Genomic DNA, 22,432 nt, shown 5'->3' with positions numbered 1-22,432 from the left:
GTCTGTTTTGTAAGGTTGATAAAATGCTGGTTCCTTCCTTTCTCAATACAGATGAACATTAGATATGGAACAAAGTGACTTACCCACATAAGTTCCTTCCATGTCACTTCAGTGAGCACACATCAAAATTCTTTACTTTTGGAAGCTATGAATTTAGACTTGCCTTGTAGCTACAGTCACTATAGAAAATGCTATGTGGCTGGATGGGGCTCCTACTCTATAGTAATTGTTTACCAATTGAAGGAGAGTCAGCCATAGCAAAGAAGAAAAGCATAGAAATTATTTTATTCCTTCTTAATGTGAGTTAGGTAAGAAAACTGTGTGGATTATTACAAGGAAATTGATTTAAAAAAAGGGATTATAAAAACATAATAAAAGGCAATAAAACAATATGCATTTCTAAACACAATAATGATGCTACCAAGACTATTTACTGGGACTTCCCTGGTGGCGCAGTGGTTAGGAATCCACCTGCCAATGCAGGGGACATGGGATCGAGCCCTGGTCGGGGAAGATCCCACATGCCGCGGAGCAGCTGAGCCCATGCGTCATAACTACTGAGCCTGCGTGCCACAACTGAAGCCCATGCGCCTAGAGCCCATGCTCTGCAACAAAGAGAAGCCACTGCAATGAGAAGCCCGCATACCGCAGTGAAGAGTAGCCTCCGCTCGCCACAACTAGAGAAAGCCCACGTGCGGCAATGAAGACCGAACAGCCAAAAATAAGATAAATAAATGAATAGATTTATTTAAAAAAAAAAAAGACTGTTTACCAATGGCTTTACTTGACGCTTTACTTAATGTTTGGCTTTGTGTAACACTCAGCTCTGATTTTCTGGTTCATTTCCTATTGTTGTTGGCATCGTCATTTTAAACTCTAGGTGCTCCTACAGTTAAATCTAATTACGTGGAGCATGCTCTATGCCACGACTGTGCAATTGAACAAAGCCCCTGGGTTAATTCAGTGAAATCTAGCCTTTTTCCAGCACCAATGAAATCAACTGAGTACATATCTGGTTTTTGTTATCTCCACAGAAGCCTGGGGTCTTACGATTTGCTTGGTAGATAAAAATGCCATTAGATCATTGAGCCACCACACTGTGCTGTCATCACTGGTTAGACTTCTCCTGCTATCTAAGCCTTCGATTCTGTTAAAACCAGGATCCCTTTACTAGGAGCCAGTGTACAATTTTGTTAAATATCTGGAAAAAAAAAATCACAGATAGCAAAATTTCACTGCCTTAATTTTTCAGGATTTTTAGAAAATGTTGAGAGAATAGGAATATCCTCTGAGGATATTCTAGGTTTCATGTACAAAGTTTATAAAAATATAAGTAAAAAAAAAAACTACCTAAACTAAAATAGAAATGATAATTCTTTCATTTTATAAACATTTATTGAGCATTTACTGAGTACGTGGTATGTTTTGGGGGATAGCAAATGAATAAGACATGGCCTCTCCCCTAAAGCAGCTTAATTTATGGAGGGAAGACATGATTATACCATAATCACAATGTGGGGTAAACACCACGATAGAGGTGAGCACAGCAGAAGATCCTGTGGTAGCAGAAGAAGGTCACTTAACCCAGACAAAATTGATTTGATCCTCAGGAAAGTCTTCCTGGGACATATGCTAACTGAACTGACTTCTGAAAGGTGAATAGGAGATTGGTGAGGAGTAATGGTGTGTTCCAGGCATAGGGAACAGCAGGTGCAAAGGCTCAGAGGCAAGAAAACATGGCTTATTCTGCAAGAGACCAGAAAGTAGTTCCTTATGGATGGAAGGTAGGGTATGAAGATATTAAGTATCATTAGAAGGCTACTGTTTAAGCAAGAGTTGATGGTGGCTGGTTTATGTTGGGAGCTGGGGAAACGGGTAGAAATGGATAGACTCAAGACCCGTTTTGAGTTGAGATTTGAGAATTTTGGGAGTTTTTAATGATTTGGATGGGAAGAGTGAAGATGGGAAAGATAGTATACCATTTACTGAGGTGAGAAAGTTTGTAGGAGGAGATCGTTGGTCCAGAAATGAAAGTAGAAATGAAGAGTTCAGTTTCCAACACTGAGTTTGAGATACCTGTCACTGATTTAAGGAAAACTGCCCATTGGGTAGCTGGACATATGGGTCTGGGGCTAAGAAGGGTGGTTGGGGCAGAGGATAGAGATTTAGTAATTATCAACATAGAGTTGACCCTTGACACTGTAGGGATAGATGAACTGCCTACACTTTTACTGACAGAAAAAAGGACATCAGAAGGATCTGAGGAATACCAATATTCAGGGGTCAGTTTGGGAAAAAGCCTAAAAGGGAGACTTAGAAGAAGCAGCCAGTTAAGAGAGGAAGAAAAATCAGGAGACTTCGTTCAATTAAACAAACAAACAAAAGAAGCCAAACCACACTGAATAACAACTACTACAGATGTGGGCCCTACTAAAATCTCATTATCTTTTCACTATAATATGATGGTTTTTTGTTTCCTTTTTAGAAAATTACGTTAAGAAAGAGTATGTACTTATTGTATGGGCAAGAGTTTTGTGTCAGATTGGGCCTTAAACTGAAAACAGCCTAATAAGAGTTATGAAACTGTAGTCCTAATGTCCACAGATCAAAGAGTGAGAACAAAGTTGCTGAAGGAGTGAAATAGCACAAGAAAGTGAGGGAGAGGAAGGGAGTGGGGGATGGAGACCATGCCCCTGACATACAGGGCCTGGCAATGGCATTGAGAGCTGGTGGTTAGCGGACACATGGGCAGGTTGAACAGGTCTGGCCCTGCTCTCAGCTTCACATGGAAGGTGAGTGACACTGCCCAAGGCCACATGGTTTGTAAGTGAGGAAGCCAGGCAGTATGGTTCCAGGGGCTCCCTCCTAAGCAATACTCTATTCCATCACAAAAAGGGTATCATTAAATAATAAAAGAGCACCTTAACTGTGGGCAGGCACCAAGGAAAGTCAAGATTTATGGGCTGCATTTTTAAAATCAAGTCAGTGTAGGCGTGATGGGCTACTGAAGAGTGGAGTTGGACTTGATTTCCATGGCAAGGGACTCAGTCTCTCTGGGCCTCATTTATTCCCTCTGGGGAATGGGTCAGAACTACCTCTTGTATTCAGGGTGGCTTTAAGCTGCGGTCTGAAGGATAAAGAGGAGTTTTCCAAGTAGGGAGAGGGTGGAGAGAGGGAAATATGGGAGTGTGGTGTTATAGGCAGAGGAATAGCACATGCAAATGTCCTGTGTTGGGAGGCGGTGGAGAGTGACATGAACTGAGCTGGAGCCAATGGTCAGACTGGGGTCAGGAGGGCCTGATGGCACTAATTTTGGAGACTGTATGTTAAAGAAGCTACCACTAACGTACGTGACCTTGGCTAATGAATCAGCAGCCTGAGCCTTACTAGTTTCCTTGACTCTTCTGTTGGGATGACATTTGTCACAATAACCTGATCAGGCAAGTATTTAATCAGATAATGGCATTTTTCAACCCCTGGCCATTTATAAAGTGCTGTTCCAAAGTAATCGTCAGCTTCTCTGTGTCATCCACTGAGGCTAGTTAGAAAAGCCAACTTTTCTTCCCAGGTTGACTAGCCTCCATTCCAGTTAATCCTCCCTACTTAATAACCATGTTTTCAAATATCGTCTCTAACATGCAATCAATCACTTATAAAGTGCAGGAAGAACAATGTTATTAACTTCAACAACAACTGTGATTCACAGGTTTCCCTGGGCCCTCATCACTGGGCCTCATTATGAAAGGCCAGAGTTTCTCTTTCTCAGGAAGCCTCTGTGAGTCATCACCCCAGACAACACATGCCTGACCCCCAAGCCGGGACCCAGCAAGGGATTCCTGGCTCCTTACCTGGCAATGGCAAGAGGAATCTCTTGAGGACTTTGGTTTTGTGACAGGTGAGATAATTCAGCCTTCTTCTGGTGATGAGGAACTGTGTAAAGGCGGCACAGAATTTGGGCAGGTTGCAAAAGGAAAATGATTGGGGACCATTAGACGTCTATCGGAACTGCTATAATTTCATCCAAGTAATCTCTGATTATTAAGAGTAAGCTGTTCGTGGTTAGTGGAAACTGTAACCCACGTGTTCTGCAATAACCCTGGCTCCTGGGACTGGCTTCTCCCTGAGGCTATAAAAATTGCTTTGAATGTTGAATATTCAATAATATTATAAAAAATATTAAATCTGGAACTCATCCTTGAACTTGCCAAAATATAGAATATGTCATTGGAAGGTATTTGGTATTGGAAGGGCTTGAAGTGGAAGTGGGCCGAGGTTGAATTCTCCATTCAAATGAAAACTTACATAGAAACATAAACAAAAATGTTAAACTTAAGAACTATTCCGAGCAATGTAGGGTAGGGGGATGCCTGATGCTGGCACACCTGAATTCTCCTATCTCTCCTGTGATAGGGCAGGAGAGCTCCCAGGATTCTATTATAGACCAGCGGTTTCCACCTGGTTCCCACCAGACGTGCGTTTTCTCAGTTGTTCCCCTTTGATCTTCAAGTTTTGAAAAGTTTTGACAACCACAGGAACTGGACTTATTCAGTAATTACATATGTCATTGGTGTCACCACTTTTTATTTTCTTTTCATCCTGGATAGATTTTAACTAGCCATCGAGAATTACCAAGGGCACATAATAATACTATGATAGGGAATCCTGTAAAACACTCTTCCAGTTGCAGTGGTAAGTAGTAAAGTTAAGGAAGCATAAACACTGACATGTCTTAATTATGGCTGTTACTCTGTGCTGTGTCCAAGGATGATCACAAACTCGACACCTTTGACTGAAGGGCTGTCATTACTTGAAAAGTGATTGGAGTCAGTGACTGGTCCGCTAGTCATACATCCCATAAAATCATTTCAGGTCATCAACAGCCACCTCTGTGAGCTGATCAATGTCACATTGCTGGGTTGATAATCACTGAAGCCTGAGGCAACAACTCCTCAACATTTCAGTAGGATGCTGAGCTTTATTGTGGAAAAGGGCACAGTTTCCTTTAGATTTTAAAATTATTTAGAATTGCCAAGAGACCCTCACTCCTCCATCAGAAACCCTTGGGAATCCACAAACCTAGGTTAGGTCCCGCTCCAGTCTAACTTCCTCAATGTAAAAAGAGCAGACTTGAGACTAACAGAGTCAGTGCAACTTGGCCAAAACACACAGTGAGCTGGTGGTGAGCCTCTGAAATCTTAGCCCAATGTTGCTTTGTCAAACTAGGCTGCCTGTGTTAACTCTTTGGGCCACAGCTCAGGTCCTTCGGCTCTGGACATAACTCATCATTCTAAGTGAATGGTGAACAGTATCCCAAAGGTGGGCATGAAGGTATCACCAGACTAGCATCCTGCCATCTAGCAAGTGTTGGATTGCATGCTTCCACAACAGTGACATCTGCAGTGTGCACACGTGTGTATGCGTGCATGCATGAGGGCTTATGTGTGTATGCATAGGTGACATCAAAGATGGAGAGACCAAGAGCTTCTCTGGAGCAGCAGGCCAGCAATGTCTTTCCCAAGTGGCAGGGGGTGACAGTGTGCCTCCTTGTCAGTAACCTGTAGCTGAAGAAAGACCTCTACCTCACCCCCAATTTAAATCACCCTGTTCAGACCACAGGACTCCTGAATAGACTCTGAGGTCCTGCATCCATCTGGATCACGTCATCATGCACCCACATATGTGTCCATACATCCCAGGCCCTGAAACAAGTAATCCTTTAAAAAAATGACTAACGCTATTAACCTGGAAATAGGACTTAACCTAATGATATTAGGATAAGAAAACAAATATAAATAGATCACCTTTCTCTGTTCCAAGGACCTGTATTGAATTAAAAAAAAAAACCAAACATTGAGTTACTCTTAGTGGTAGAGAATTTTACATTATACTATGTGTGTTTTTAGAGCAGTTGGTTAGTGGAGTTTGGGCAACATTTTTGTTAGGACAGATTTTTAAAAATCTACGAATAATCCTCCAAAAGACTAAGCAAAAATAAAAATTTTATACTCTTTGTGTGATGTAACAGACAAATGTACAGTCTGCTGATGGGACTATAGATTGCTTTGACTCTTGGAAACCAATTTAACCATAACCATTAAGAGCCTTAGAAATACTCTTATTCTTATCCCCAAGATTCTATTGATGAGTTTCTTTTTCTTAGACAACAACCTGAAATCTGGATCAAGTTCCATGTACAAAGATGTGCAGTACATCATTACTTATAATATTGAAACACTGGAAACAATCTACATAAGCCTCTAAGTGAGAACTATTAAGTAATTTTTGGTGCTATACTCACTATTGGAATGTTAGAAATGCATTGTAAGTGTTTACGTAGAGTATGGAATAAGATTACACTGTAAGTATATCTCAAAGTTACATAAAATGTTCAGGATTAAAAACTGGGCTTATGACATATTTAGAAGCAGGTATGTGTGTGTTTGTAGAAAAAAGGATTTGAAGAGATATGATAAAATATTATATTAATAGAGGTTGTGTTTAAGTGATGAAAGCCATGGTTAATTTTCTTTATACCTGCTTTGGAATTTTTATTTTTAAAAATTAGCATGAAAATATTCACAGTATTCTTGTTAAATGTAGCCATTTCTCTTCTCAAACATTTTCATTCTCTTTTTTTCCTTAATAGTAGTAGAATTCTTGATCATTCTTCATTATGAAAGTCTATGTGCTTATGGGACTTGTATTCTTGAGTCCTATTATATTCTTGAAGAATCAAAATGCCTTGCAAGAAGTATAGTATTTGCTGAAGTATTTACTTAACTGCAAATAATTTTCTAAAGTCCATTTCATGCATTGCATCAGCTGAGAAAGTCCACAGGTATCATTTGGACTAAAGCTTCCTAACTTGGGGGATGCAAGAGGTCCTTGGATGGCCTAGTGGGGTCCATGAACCTTCTGAAATTAAAAGCTAAATTTTTTTCCTCTATAAATATGTGCATTTTTTTTTCTGGGGTGAGGAAGGTTTATTATACCTTTCCTCAAATTTTCAAAGGGGTCTGAGGTCCATGAAAAGTTAAAGCCAGTGGTTTGCAGATGAGGTCCAAAGAGGTGGTGTCATTTGCTCAGATTCTCAGAGTTATCTTGTGGCTGAGCTGACCCTGGAGCCCAGGTCTCCTGACTCACATTGGCTTCATAGACAAGAATCATTTATCAATAAATAGCTTGAGAGGCACTGTACATCTTGTCTAAGCCTAACCAACAGACAAGCCCTTTTGTTTCAAAGAGCTTGGCATCCCCTAGTTTTCTGGAAAGAGGACATACATTTCATCATGGACAGCAAATAAAAGCAAAACTATAGGCTATGTAAAAAGTGTAATGAATGAATCCATTTTTATGGGTGGTTTGAAAGTTTCCCCATTGAGTCTTCCTCAGGACTTTGAACCTGGCAGTTCAAAGTGCTCAATCATTTGCGGCTGTGTTTCTCAGGCTTGTCAAAGGAGGGGAGAAAGCCTTGTTGTAAAAATAGCCTGGAAGCCATCTGTCTGGGGGAGCACTTTTTTTTTATTGAATTGAGACCCAGCCAATTTTTTGCTTGAGGGCTCTGAATTTAAAATCAAATGCAATTAGAAAAATGGAGTGAAATCTCTCTAGTTTCCCTACTTTAATTTTTTTTTTGGTTAGAAAATTAGTATATTCAAGTTAAATAGTAATGCCTTCTTTATTATTTCCCACCTTCCCTCCCTCTCATCCTTTCCTCCCTTCCTTATTTCCTTTTTTTCCCCACTATTTCACCTCAGGGGTGCCTCTGTATTTTCTAGGGCTAAGTCATGGGCATGGGGATTAGATCGGGACTCTGAGCTTTCTAGGGTGGCTCCATCTGCCCACTGTGGGAACCCTGGCAATTCTTGTCACCTCTCTGAAGCTTCTTTTTCTCTTAGGGTTTTCTTTTTTTCTTTCTTTCTTTTTTTTTTTTTGAGAATTAAAGGAGACAATAAGTTTCTACTTTTTGAAAACTATAAAGCGCTATGTGAATTTGAATTGGGGCAGGTGGCACATTATTTCTGCTGGAATGAATTCTGGTCCCCAAGATATAATTTGAGCAAGCACTTAACACTCACACAAGCATGGCATGTGCCCTATGAGATGGGCTTTTGAAATAGAGAAATGACCTTGACTCTCAGCCCAAACAAACAATGAGGAAGTGTCTTGGCAAAAGATAAGGAGGAAGAACGTGTTTTTCCACTAGGCCTTGTTGTTCTTTAGATAATATCCACTTCTAGCAGAAGGCCAACCAAAGTTGCAAGAAAAACAAAGAGTCCTGTATGATCCCTGCTGTTTAAGACTGACCTCCCCATTTCCTTCTTGCTTGTTTGTGATTGGTGGGGCTATTTTCCTTTTAGACTGACCAGTGAGTTATGGATATAGGTCATCTTGAGTAGCCGCCTACTCGGGACACATAAACCAACCCACAGGAAGAAAGAGGTGGAGTTCCTCTAGATGTGTGGGTTCCCCCAGCAGCAGAGGACCACCCCAACTTTCTCCTTCCTGGTGGCACTTGGGAAGTCCAGCAACTCCCAGAAGAGGGTAAGCTGAGTGAAGTCTTGGACAGCACCTCTCATTTAGCAGTCATGTGTTATCCTCCTTGACATGATTGTCTTGTGGATTAGAGGTCATAAATATCTTGTTTGACAGACAAGCTAGAAATGTGACTCAATTTTAACATTCTCATAACACCAGAAAGAGAGAGAGAGAGAGAGAGGGAAAGAAAGAAAGAAAGAAAGAAAGAAAGAAAGAAAGAAAGAAAGAAAGAAAGAAAGAAAGAAAGAAAGAAAGAAAGAAAGAAAGGAAGAAAGAAACAAAGAAAAAAAGAAAAAAAGAGGGAAGGAAAGAAAAAAAGAGGGAAGGAGGGAGGAAAGGAGGAAGGAAGGAAAGAAGAAAGGAAGGAAGAGAGAGAAAAAGAAAGAAAGAAAGAGAGGAAGAAAGGAAGAAAGAAAAAAGGGAGAAAGTAAAACCAAGCAGGAGCCTGTGGGGCTCCTGGGCACAGAAGCCTTTCTGTGTCCCCTGTTCCTTGTTTGTAGGGAACAGACTCCAGACTCCATGACCTTCTCTGAGTCCCAAAGGGCAGATTCAAACAGTTGCTAATCAGGGAAGGGAGGGGATACCGAGACAAGGGAGGAGCAGCCAAGAAACAATAGTGCAGCCTTGGGGCAGGGTCCTGGTTCCGCCTCAAGGGATACGCATAACAATATCTTTGAGCTCTTCTGCAGAGCTAAAACCCCCAACAAATGGAAGATGTTAACTACTTGATGAAGCATTCTTCATTCCAGAGAGAAGGTCACAGCTTGATAACCTCAAAAACCACAGAAACATATCAGGAGACCACTTGAGGCCGGGTTAAAGGAACTCAGGCCCTGCCCATACCCTGATCCTCATCAGCAACCCTGCCCTTGAACTATTGCTGTAAAAGCTCCTCATCTGGGGCTTCCCTGGTGGCGCAGTGGTTCAGAGTCTGCCTGCCAATGCAGGGGACACGGGTTTGAGCCCTGGTCTGGGAAGATCCCACATGCTGTGGAGCAACTGGGCCCGTGAGCCACAATTACTGAGCCTGCGCGTCTGGAGCCTGTGCTCTGCAACAAGACAGGCCACGATAGTGAGAGGCCCACGCACCGCGATGAAGAGTGGCCCCCACTTGCCATAACTAGAAGAAAGCCCTCGCACAGAAACGAAGACCCAACACAGCCATAAATAAATAAAATAAATTAAAAAAAACAAAAAAACCCCAAAAAACTCCTCATCAAATCCTCCCAGGTTGGGACACACAGTTTTCAAGGGCAGGAGCCCACTGTGTCCCCCTTTGCCTGGCAAAGCAATAAAGCTATTCTTTTCTACTTTACCCAAAACACTGTCTCCGAGATTCAATTTGGCACTGGTTCACAGAGTCTGAGTTTTCAACACCAAAAGAAAGAAGGAGAGAAAGAAAGAGATCAACCTTTATGTTCTAGATGATGTAAGAGCAAAGGTCAAATACTAAGATAAGAACCAAATCCCTTAGGAGGCCAGTGGGAGTGAAGTGAGGACCTACCATCTGCTTAAGGAACTTCTCTGGGGGCTTAAGAAAGTAAACATCTAAGAGGGCTCTAAGATAGTTCCATCTTACCTGACTTTCATGCCATTTATTGGGCCTCTACTGCTCACCTGGTCATTTACATGCTGACTCTGATGGACTGACTTTGTCACAACAGCTTTGCCAAGTTGAGGATGCCCACCTCTATTTTTTGATTGGGAAACAGAACAGAATGGGGTGGTTGGGTGGGGGCAGGAGGATTTGCCCAAGTTCACAAAGTAGTTGGTGGCAGAGTGGGAATCTAACTCAGGCCTGTGCAACTCTGTATCTCATATTCCTTCTACTTTGCAGTCCTGTCTCTCTTGTGAAGAACAAACAGCAAAGTATTACACAATTTCCAACATTTATTTCTGAAATGCTAGAGGCTGGAAGCCCTCGGTAGAAACCTGATGCCCTCCGTGGATCATGGGCATGCTGTTCTCATCACTGTACCAATAAACACAGAATATGGTGGCAAAATAGGAATTTGATTTAAAATCTTGAGCTTACTTTGTTTTGCTTTAGTTTTATCACCTTTAAAATAGGAATATTAATACATATTGAGCATTTCTATTATGATAATTAAGTATCTTGCCAATCACAGACACTTTGCACAAAAATTCCCTTCTTTGTTTCCTAGGACAAAATGGCTACTTACCTCACTTAAGTTCTTTAAGCTTATCTGTCTGCAAGGAAAAGAAATATGGTGTTACATAAAATATAGTTCATAATGATCAAGATAAAATCATTCTGAGTCCTTAAAAACTCTTTGATTACATGTTCATTGCCAAATTAATAGCCCATAGTCCAGTGTGATATTTAACACTGTTCTATATAATTAAAGCCAGCTTATTTTTCTCATAATTTTCGAAGCAAAAGAAGAAGTTATGAGCCAATATAAAAGGTGGTGACAGAAAGGACATGAATAAACTTGCTTCTCACTTTAGGAGAATTTAAATAACATCATCATTTCTCCTGACATTTGGTTTTCCATGTCAAGTTTCATTAGCACAGAAGGACCCGCTATTTTTACCTTCATTTTAAAGCTCTTCATTTTTTGCTTTGAGGGAGTATAAAGGGTTTTAAATGTGAAGTTGTGGTACAGCTGGACCCCAGGAAGGCATGCATGAGAGAAAGGATGCTGATAATTAAAGGAGATCTGAGACAGGAAAAACACGAAACTGCATGATAGGGAAAGAATTCAACATGGCATTTGATAAAGTGGACATCAGACCATTGGAGGGGTCTCAGAAGAAACTCCAAGCCCTTCATTTATATTGACAATTGAGTCAGTTAGCCTCACTAAACCTCATTTTTCTCATCTACAAAGTGGCACAGGGATATTCATCTTAGAGGGTTATTGTGACGATTGCTAGAGATAGAAAGGAAAATGTTGGGCGTCCAGTGGGCACTATTGTTAGAATGTGGGCAAAGCCAGATGAGGAGGTTATGAAGGGAGTTGGGTGGGTGACGTGCACATCCGTCTACCTAGGTCTGTCTGTGAAAAGACTGGAACTGAAGAGATGCCAGGAGATTAAGGCTGTGACACCAATCCTAGTTCAAGGCTGTTGATCTAGAGTTATAAAGGTCTGTCTGTAACAGGTAAGATGATCCCAGCAGCACACAGCACTCAGATGCTATACCCTGGTCTCAGATCTCCAAGCAAGAAGCAAGTGTAGTGAGGTCCCACGTTCTTTAACCTGTTTCATCAGTCCATCTGAGATAACACATCTTCACCCTGCCTCCTCCTTTTAATGGGGCAAGTGGAAGATAAAGAGGAACAATTAGAAGTAATAAAGTAGCACAGACATTCATAATATTAATTCTTTTGGGGTTAAATTGAGGCTAATCTCAGTGTTTTTAATGTTTAAGAAATTCTGGCATCTTAGGAATACTGGTAGATTGGCCATGTGGCTTCAATTTAAAAGGGGTGATTGATTTTAGACTTGTGATTTTAAGTTAATAAGAGTCAAGCTATGTTCAACTCTATTTGCAAACCGTTCGAACTGTTTAAGAGAACTTGAATTTTGCTATATTTATATATTAACTTTATTAGATTTATAAAAATGAAATGTTAAAGTTTTGCTTGTTAGGGTTTAAACCTGCCCTGTCAGCATTAGAGTACTTAAAAAATCAATTACATTTAGTGAATAAAGGTATTTCAAATGTTTAAGGAGATTTAACTGAGTTCCTAAATGTCTTATGTCTTAACCTACGTAATGTAACAAGCAGAGTGATTGTCTCTCTGTTTAGATAAAAGCACTCCACTTGTGAATCAAGCAATATACTTTATAGATGGAAATTTGAGGCTTCAGGAAAGTTAGCCTTTGGAATTCGTAACTTTAAGAAGTTGGATTTTTAAGTGAGAACCCAAGTAATTTTAAGAAGTCCATTCTGTGCACAACAACCGTCCTTGAGCGTTGAAATGCCTGTGGTGACAAGACCCCCACGAGCTGGTTGCTCCCCTCACATGTAAAACGGAGGCCTTGGGCTTTAGGGGGGTCTCTTCAATAAAATTTATGAAGACAGGGAGACCTGCACAAAGTGACAGAATGGCGGAGCAGGGTGGACTCTGGCCTCCTTCCCCAGCCCCACCCTTCTTCTCTGAGAGCTCCTTTCCACTCATAAGTCTCCCCATGATCGGCTGCTGGAGATGGCCAGTAAATAAAACATGGTCATTGATTACATAGAATAAGTTTTCCACATCCTTTCTTGCGCAAAGTAGGCGCTCAGTGTGCATTTGAGGATAATGCCTTTCACTCTAAAAATAGCCCTTCCTGAGCCTCTCTTAGTTTTTGGCTTAGTTTCAAATGAATTGGATTTGAGTCCTGGCTCTGTCATCTCTGAGTGCCATCTCACTCAATAAGTGAAATTTCCTCTCTGAAGCTTCATTTTCCCACCTGTAAAATGGGTAAATGCAGACAGAAATGAAGAGGATTGATTAAGGTTCTCATGAAATAATGTATGTGAAAGCTATTTGGAAAAAATAACACCTTACGTCTACAGAACACTTTTAACAGTCACACCCTCTTTTAACTTAAACTTTTTATTCTGACATAATTGTAGGTCTCATGCAGTGGTAGGAAATAATACAGAGACATCCCATGTGCCCTTAACCCAGTTTCCCACAAAGGCAGCATCTTGCAAAACTATGATGATAATAAAGTTTACACTTTAAAATCAACAGTTTCCATTCATGAATGTGAATTTGTATATCTTCTTTGTAATCCATACTTTCTCTCTTTTTATGGTTTCTTGATATGTATAAGGATTTTTTCCACCACCCAAATCATCAAAATATGCATTTTTGCCACTAAAGTTGCTTGAACTGATGCAGTGTCAGCATTACTAATTGAAAAGGTAAAACCATAGTTAGGCAAATGAGTGTTTTGTTGGTAAAATATCACACACTTTATTTAAATTTTGGCTGAACCCCGCACCTCGGGCCACTGAATTTGCTGAAGTTTAAAGGAAATTTCATGGCTCGATGACCAGTCTGCAGTTCTGTGTCCTCATCCGAAAATTAAGGATTGCAGCATTGCTTTTTGCACAGCGCTGAGGACTCTAAAGTGGGCCATGTGTAGCTAGACCTACAGCAAATGATGATTGCTCTCATGATTTCTCAGGGTGAGTTTTATTTGGTGCATGGACCATGGTATTCAAATTACAATGGATACATAGTTGGAAACTTTTTTTTTTCTTCTTTCTAATTATGTCAAGGAGAGAGTTTCCATGTGGCGGTTACTATATCCTAAACATCACTCTAACTTTACTTTTCTTCCCTTTTAACAGAGAAAACCTCCCCCAAGCTGAAAGTTCTGCTCTGAAATTATGTTGTGGTTATTTATGGTGATGATATGTTTCCCTTTTAAATACATCTATTTAAGAAAAAAAAAAAAAAGCTGAGCAAAATATATAAAGTACATCATAATAATGACCCATAAGTGGTTGAGAATGTCTAACCAACATTCCCCAAACGTCAATGTTCTCTCCTAGTTTCAAGTTGTCAATGAATGTTCTAAATGGCGTTTTCCTTAACTGAAGTGCTTCAATTCAGCAATTGTTTTGTGAAGCCAAGACTTAGCTATAAAATAGAGAAGGGCAGAGCTGGCAGAGACCAATGGGGGCTGAAACACAATAGTGGGGACCACCACTGTCACCCACGGTGAGCACGGCCAATTGTAAGGCTGCAGCTGTCTTCACTGATGCAGTTGATCCCTGGACGTAAATCACAGCCTCCCAGGGAGGGCAATTCATCGCAGGGGCCTAGGCAGCAGCTGTTAGGAAGGCAGCGGGCACTATTCTTCCTGCGTTGGCCAAAGAAGCTCAGATCTCCAATCTTCCTTCTGTTTTCATGGAAAGTGAACCTTACAGCAGCCTCACATGGTCATTCACGTGTGGTCATCAGTAATGGCCATCTGACTACCTAGATGGACCCAACTAAAAATGAATTGAGCTTAAAGCAAAGCTCTCGGTTTCTTCGTTTGCAAATATTTTCTCCCATTCTGTGGGTTGTCTTTTTGTTTTGTTTATGGTTTCCTTTGTTGTGCAAAAGCTTTTAAGTTTAATTAGATCCCATTTTTAAAATTTTTGTTTCTATTTTCATTACTCTAGCAGGTGGATTAATCTCCAACATATACAAACAACTCATGCAGCTCAATAACAGAAAAAACAAACAACCCAATCAAAAAAATGGGTGGAAGATCTAAACAGACGTTTCTCCAAAGAAGACATACACATGGCCAAAAGGCACATGCAAAGATGCTCAATATCTCTAATTAGTAGAGAAATGCAAATCAAAACTACAATGAGGTATCACCTCACACCAGTCAGAATGGCATCATGAAAATATGTACAAACAATAAATGCTGTAGAGGGTGTGGAGAAAAGGGAACCCTTCTACACTGTTGGTGGGAATGTAAATTGGTACAGCTACTATGTAGAACAGTAAGGAGGTTCCTTATAAACACTAAAAATAGAACTACCATATGACCCAGCAATCCCACTCCTGGGCATATTCCCAGAGAAAATCATAATTTGAAAAGATACATGCACCCCAATGTTCATTGCAGCACTATTTACAATAGCCAGGACATGGAAGCAACCTAAATGTCCACTGACAGAGGAATGGATAGAGACGATGTGGTACATATATACAATGGAATATCACTCAGCCATTAAAAAGAACGAATTAATGCCATTGGAAGAAACATGGATGGGTCTAGAGATGGTCATACTGAGTGAAGTAAGTCAGACAGAGAAAGACAAATTTCATATGATATTGCTTATATGTGGAATCTAAAAAACATGGTACAAATAAACTTATTTACAAAACAAAAATAGAGTCACAGATGTAGAAAACAATCTTATGGTTACCAGGGGGAAAAGGGGGAAGAGGGATAAATTAGGAGCTTAGGATTGACATATATACATTACTGTGTATAAAATATATAACTAATAAGGACCTATTGTATAGCACAGGGAACTCTACTCAATACTCTGTAATGATCTATATGGGAAAAGAATCTAAAAAAAGAGTGGATATAGGTATATGTATAACTGATTCACTTTGCTGTACAGCAGAAACCAACACAACATTGCAAATCAATTATATGCCAATAAAAATTAAAAAATAAAATAAAACAGAATAAAGCAAAGCTCTCTTAGTCCTCGTGGCATTCCCAGTGTCTTGCACTGGCCTTTGCATCTTTTTGCCCTCTCAACAGTCATATACCAACCCTATAACTTTGACCAAGTCACCTAACTTCTCTGAATCTTAATGATATTTTGTGCCCAGTGGGTAGGGAAGTGATTTTTACCAGGTTCTTATTATATGCCTCTACTGGGCTGGGCACTTTGGCCTTTCCAAGCCTTAGAAAATCATACTTTATTGGGCTGCAGAAAGGATTCAATGAGATGAAATGTAACTATCCTCTGGTGAAGAGACCCAGCACAGCTCTCATCACATCTAAGAATGATTAAACACTGTAAACTACAACTAGAGACACCACAAAGTTACAAAACATGAAAGTCTAAAGATTCCAACACCACTGACGTGGCTGATAATAGGCTGGTGTGATCCAGAGAGCAGAGGGGCCCATCTGGAGATCAGGAGAGTATTATTTTAGACATTAGAAGCTTGGACACAGACAGGTAAGACCTGAGCACCTTCGAAGCTTGAGTGGCAGAAATATCCCTAGAATCTGGGTCCCTCCGAGTTCCTAGCCCTGGCTGTAGATCAGATTCATCTGGGGAGCTTTGAAAAATAGTAATGCCCTATAGTAATGCTCTGAATTAAAACAGATCCTGGAGAACAGTACTTTTTAAAAAGTTTACCTAATTATTTTAATGTAAAGCCAGGACGAGAAACATTGCCCTAGAATCTATAGCTTCTATTTCAAGACAAAATAGGGTTATGGGTGCCTAATTCTGTCGGGTACAGATGGGAGATGCTGTTTAAGTGTTTCTCTTTCTTCTTTCCTATGCCGTGACGGATATTATCCTGGTACCTTAGAAAAATCACATACCTCCTCACCACAATTCTATCCCATGGGGATGGTTATTTTCTTTTTACCAATAAGGAAAGCAGGACTCAGAACTGTTTAAGAGCTTCCTGAAGTTTTACAGGCAGAAGTGGCTCAACAGGGATCCAAACCCCGTCCTGCTGGGTTCCCACATCCTATTCTTTCCAATGTAAAGAAACAGAAAGAAAATAAAAATCCTCTCTTCTCCACACTAAACCACCTCATCATCTTTGATATTTATTCATCCTATTTTCTATCTCCTTCTCTGAGTTTGGGCCAGTTCTTGTCATATTAGACGACTTGGTCAGGAGTTTTAGGGACAATGCATTTCGCATTTCCAATTCTGATGACGTTCTATTACTGTTGTTGTTTCCAAGACTCTCATTCTTTGAAAACAGAAATCAAAAGAGAGCAAATCTGGTGACTCTTGGTCTGGCTCAGACCCTCTGGAAGCTGCCCTGCCACGGTTCTAGGACATATGCATACTGCAATGAGTTAGCCCCTCCTTTTGGGGTCAAAGGGACAGACTTCTTTCCAAATATATTATATGTGGTGGCAAAGGCACCAATAGAAAATGGCTCAAGGTAGTAACTGTAACACATGTTGGTAATAAATATGTGCTAGGCAGGTACTGATAAGCACTTGATAGAAATCATCTTATTTAATTCTCACATTAGCCCAGGAGGTAGGCAGTAGGCATTATTCTTAACCTCACTCTACTGCTGAGAAAAGCCTTGGGCTTAGAGAAGCGAGTCATTTGCCCTGAGGCAGAGTTTCTCAACCTCTACCCCACTGACCTTTTGGGTCTCATTACTCTCTGTTCTGGGGGAGTTCCGCACACTGCAGGATGTTTGGCAGCATTCCTGGCCTCTACCCACTAGATGCATCCCCAGCACCCAAGCTGTCACAACAAAATGTCTCCAGACACTACGAACTCCCCTGGGAGCAAAGACATTTCCCCCCCCCCCCCAGTTAAGAACCACTGCCCTTCCTCTGCCAGTTTATAAGAAGGAGAATCTACATTTTGAGACGAGATGGGGACAGAGGAGAGAGGAAATTGCACGAGGAAGATCAGGAGTGGTTTCTGCATGGAAGATGTATGTTTGTGTGGGCTTGTAAAGGACAGAAAGGGAAGAGGCATTTGCCAGAAAACTAAGGGGGAAATGGCATTTTCGGCTCTTTTACGTTCCGCCGTCAGAACCAGCGATGAAAGGGTTTTCCACAGAAGTGCACGATGTGCCTGATATTTGGAATTTCTGTATGCACGAGCAATGCTCACTGACGAAATAGTGCCCTGCACCTCACCGGCTGATCCAAGCTTGCAGTCAGAAAGCATCACTCACTCTGTGCAGCAACACGAGGGAAATGCCAGTCTCTGTTCTGACTTCTAAAATAAGGTAATTTTGGAAATCTAAACTCTCTCGGGGAAGAAAAAAAAGAGGTCCTTTCATGTTTGTGACATTTTGTGATCAGAGCTGGCTGCTCGGCTGCCCAATGCCCCATACAGTTGGGAGCGGGGCTCTGGCATCAGCACTTAATACCAGAGGGTTGGATTTTTCATACTTATTTGTCAAAAAGGCAATCATGTTTTTGACAAATAGATTGTCACGTGCGCGGTTATACTTCTCCAGCCTGGGAGATGGGAAGCTGGGGGCCGATATTGGCCCTCAAAGAGTCTGAACCCCCTTTCAGTTCCGGCAATGATAACATTTTCTTTAATAACTAATTCACATCGTAAGTGAGCCGTTCTTCCAGTAACTGATTTTATTACAAAGAAGGTGTATTTTTCATGAAGGAGTCAAACTGCAGGTTTCTGAGATGCTTTCCCTCAAGGTATGGGGTGGCTCTTCCCACCACGTTGGGGAGCCCATTTAGAGGGGTGACTGGATTGGTTATTGCTGCCGCCTTCCCCCTGCCCACCCGTCCCCTGGTCATCTCACCACCAGCAACAGCAAGCCTCTCACCTGGACCCTCCCTGGACTTCGGGAAAGGTGTACCTCTGCGGGAAGAGTGGCCTGCTGTTCGCCGGCTCAGGGGGCAGGGGCTGGTACTTCTTTGGAAGAGTGATGGGCGGCCTGTGTGAAGAGTCACAGTGGGGACCTGAGAAGGTTTGCTGCACAGATGGCTCCTGAGACCTGGAATTCACACAGCCCTGCCCGCTGTGCCCCCAGCTTTGGGCTGGAAACATCAGTTTTGGGGGCGTGGCGGCTCTCTACAGGGAGCTTCGAATGTCAGAATACTCATTCTTCTCACCAGCCTAAATCTCTCTCCCTGCAACTTGCCCTTTGGTCTGGTTCTATCTTTTAGAGTGTTATGTAATTTTCTATAGAGTGTCATAGCTTTATCAATCTGCCATCTGTTGAAGTTTTGGGAGACCTGGAGTAAAAATATGATTACAGCTTTTCCTTTGCCCCAGACTAGAAGATGTGAGCTTTTGAATCTCCCCAAAGAAATAGGACAATGTTCCAAAGTCAGTGGATGCCTCACTCACACCCATTTATTCACCCATGCCCTCACTCATTCACAAAGTGTATCGGGCACTGTTGGTAGATGCTGGAGATGCAGAAAGGAAAAAGACACAGTCCTTGGCTCAAGATGCTTCCCTCTGGGAGGGCAGAGAGAGAAGTGGTGAGAAGATGACCAGCCAGGGAAATAAGTGCTGTGATGGAGGTCCTCACAGGCCCAAGCAGAACAACAGAGTGACTGACTCAGAGCCTAAGAAATCAAGTCTGTTGCTTTTTTTTTAATTTTATTTTTTAATTTTATTTATTTATGTCTGTGTTGGGTCTTCGTTTCTGTGCGAGGGCTTTCTCTAGTTGCGGCAAGTGGGGACCACTCTGCATCGCGGTACGCAGGCCTCTCACTATCGCGGCCTCTCTTGTTGCGGAGCACAGGCTCCAGACGCGCAGGCTCAGTAATTGTGGCTCACGGGCCCAGTTGCTCCGCGGCATGTGGGATCTTCCCAGACCAGGGCTCAAACCCGTGTCCCCCGCATTGGTAGGCAGATTCTCAACCACTGCGCCACCAAGGAAGCCCAAGTCTGTTGCTTTTGCCTCCATATATATAAGTATAATAATATTTGCATTTGTATATGTATTATATATATAAATATATATACAGTTATATGATTATATACTTATATACTGTAGGTCCCTTGAAGGCATTTCCCAGTGCCAGGACTCTCTGACAGATTTCTGTACTAAAAGGAAGGAGAGATTTCTGTACTAGACAAAGGGAAAGAAACAGGAAGCAGGGAAGCAAGGCATTCATTAAAGATCGATAAGTGGAGGTATATTGAATAGATGACTGTGAATGAATGAATGATTAAATGGATGAATGGGGCTTATTTAATCTTGTTCATTGACCAACTCATTAGTTTTCAGTGTCAGATGTTTGTGTTTCTCTTTCTCAAATTATAGAACTAATCATTTAAGTATATAGCAAAACAAAATTCTATTTTCAGTGTCTTACCGAGGAGGTGGTAAAGGAGTCTGCAAAAGGAAAGAGAATCAGAAATTAAAGGTCTGGTTCTTTGAGCAGAGCTAAATGGTTAGTGATTTTTTGGTTCACAAGTAGAAATGACAAATCCCAACCAAACTTCTACGATATATATTTCAAGTGCCACATAAGCTTTCCCATTGTCCATATTCCTATGCTTCTAAAACAAAGGGTGGGTAACAAATGCATTTTAATGCTTTTTCTTACCTTGTTTCCCTTTGTGGGTTTGTCTCCTAAAACATAAGAAGGAACATCAGTGAGTTTATGGAAAATGTCAACAAGCTATTTTCACATATGTTTAAATGGAAATCATTCCCCCTTGAATAATTTTGGTGATAACGCCAATGAACATTTGTTGAGATCTTATTAGCTACCCAGCACCGTGCTAAATATTTTAGTTATGTGATCTCATTCAATCCTTGCCTTTGCTCTGGATGCAGAAACTGGGGTGTGGGGAAGTTAAGCACCTCACCTCCAGTCCCCCAGTTAGTAAATGTTAGAATGAAGATTTCATGGCATGTGGTGCGACCCCTAAGGTCCTCTCTTAACCATTAACTCTTGATTAACATTCTTTTATATATACAGTCATCTTATTAATTCACGTCCCTGCCTCACACCTTCATCGGACATTTCCAAGCAGAGGAAAATAGCATCAGGAAATTTTCCAGATGGAAGGGTTTTCTAAGACCCCTGAAAGCAACTGTTTTATTTTACGAATGACAAAATTAAGGACACACTAGGTAGGACAATTGCCCAAGACCACTCAACCCTAGAACAGCCTGAATGAGGCCCGGAAAGGATTTTCCCAACTTCTAGGTAGTTTTATTTCCACAATTCAATTCGACTCAAAGACAATTATTGAGCTGCTACTCTGAACTGTGCAGAGGACCAGGCACTAGGGATAAAAAAGACAAATACAACACGATCCTTCCCCTCAAGGTGTTTACAGCTGTTCTGTTTACAGGCCAAGTTCCAGGTTCTGGGGACATAATTGGGAAGGTGAGAGGCACTGTCCCTGCTGCCATGGGGCTTATAACTAAGATGGTAGACATGCACTGAAAACACTATTAAAATCGTGATGATAATTTCAAGAAGAGAAGGGCATGGTATTGAATGGACACACAGGAGACTTAAGTTAGTCTGGGGTGTCAGAAAAAGCTCTTTGAGGAAGCAATGCTCACTTATCTGTAAAAATGGATGTGACCTAATAAATGCTGCTTTATAGGGGGTGGGAGGAGTCAGTGAGACAATGTCTGTATCTTACTGTAGGAGACTTAAAACCCAACTGAGCACTGGCTGAGCCTCCTTTCCTTATTTGTGAGACAACAAGGTTGGATTAAATCTGTGTTTTTTAACTTTGCTATGAAGAGTCCATTGTGGTCCCCCTGGGGACTCCCAAGGAAACTGCAGGACTGCAGGATGGGGCGGCTGGTTTCTGGTCCATCACCCCATGTCACTGGCGGGGCTCCACCTCCACTCACTTCCCACTGGATCTCCTCTTAAGATTTCTTTTGGGGAAAGGTCCAGCTGGCCAAAAACAGCACAACACAACACATACTGGTCTGGATGATTTTAAGGGTTCTTCCAGGTCTAAAAATAACTACTTCATTGAACAAAATTACCATTCTCCCTATTTTGTTTTTGGAAAACACTTTTAAACAGATAGGATAGACTTCTCTGCATGAATTCAAACACTGATGGAAGACATGAATCGTAGATGTTCCAGGCATTGTAAAAACACAAAATATGACCCAGGATGTATTTCAACAACTGTGGCCACCTAGTTAATGTTAGATCTTTGGCTATTCCAATGATATTACTAAAAAACTTAGGCCACAGGATGCTTCTGTAAGGCATGAAATTAGAAAACATAAAACTAACTTGCCGTCATTTTATTGTGCATTGGCTTCAGCAGTAGAGCTCCCTGAGGAACTACCTTATGGCTTATGCTGATGACTTTCCCTGTGAAGCTAGATGTCGGCTGTCTAAGACATCTTTTTTCATAGCTACCACTATATCTATTGGGGATCAATTCAATTCACTGGAAAAAAAATTCAATAAAAAGACTGAGCATCTGAAATTCAATAGGAAAATTCCATTTATTGCTTCAGAGATATGCATCCCATTTGCTTCAGTGACTGTGAGTTTAGAAAAGGACATCTATCTTGCTTTTATTCATTTACTTATTATTGAGCCCATAGTGTATGTCAGGCATGGATTCATTTTTAATACATTTATTGATGTAGGTTTTGGGGAATATAATGTCAAAAAAAGTTGCTATTCTCATGTAAACTTACATTCCAGTGGTAGGAGGTAGAAAAGAAATAAACAAAAGTATATGATGTCA

General features: G+C 41.1%; 1 protein-coding gene across 1 annotated transcript in view; it reads right to left on the bottom strand.

The window, feature by feature from the left end:
• The window catches only part of CLNK (cytokine dependent hematopoietic cell linker), a 114,745-nt gene that overhangs the window by 27,769 nt on the left and 64,544 nt on the right, over positions 1-22,432 (bottom strand). The window contains exons 9-14 of the mRNA XM_068541998.1: positions 20,293-20,318; positions 20,059-20,078; positions 18,552-18,662; positions 10,722-10,749; positions 5,802-5,820; positions 3,849-3,930 (exon numbers count right to left, since the gene is read on the bottom strand). Of these exons, the coding sequence (XP_068398099.1) occupies positions 3,849-3,930; positions 5,802-5,820; positions 10,722-10,749; positions 18,552-18,662; positions 20,059-20,078; positions 20,293-20,318 (286 nt within the window). The remainder of the gene's footprint in view (positions 1-3,848; positions 3,931-5,801; positions 5,821-10,721; positions 10,750-18,551; positions 18,663-20,058; positions 20,079-20,292; positions 20,319-22,432) is intronic.

Source organism: Eschrichtius robustus, chromosome 4 (assembly GCF_028021215.1).
Source record: "Eschrichtius robustus isolate mEscRob2 chromosome 4, mEscRob2.pri, whole genome shotgun sequence".
NCBI classification, from domain to species: Eukaryota; Metazoa; Chordata; class Mammalia; order Artiodactyla; family Eschrichtiidae; genus Eschrichtius; species Eschrichtius robustus.
This window is presented reverse-complemented; position numbering and strand designations above follow the sequence as displayed.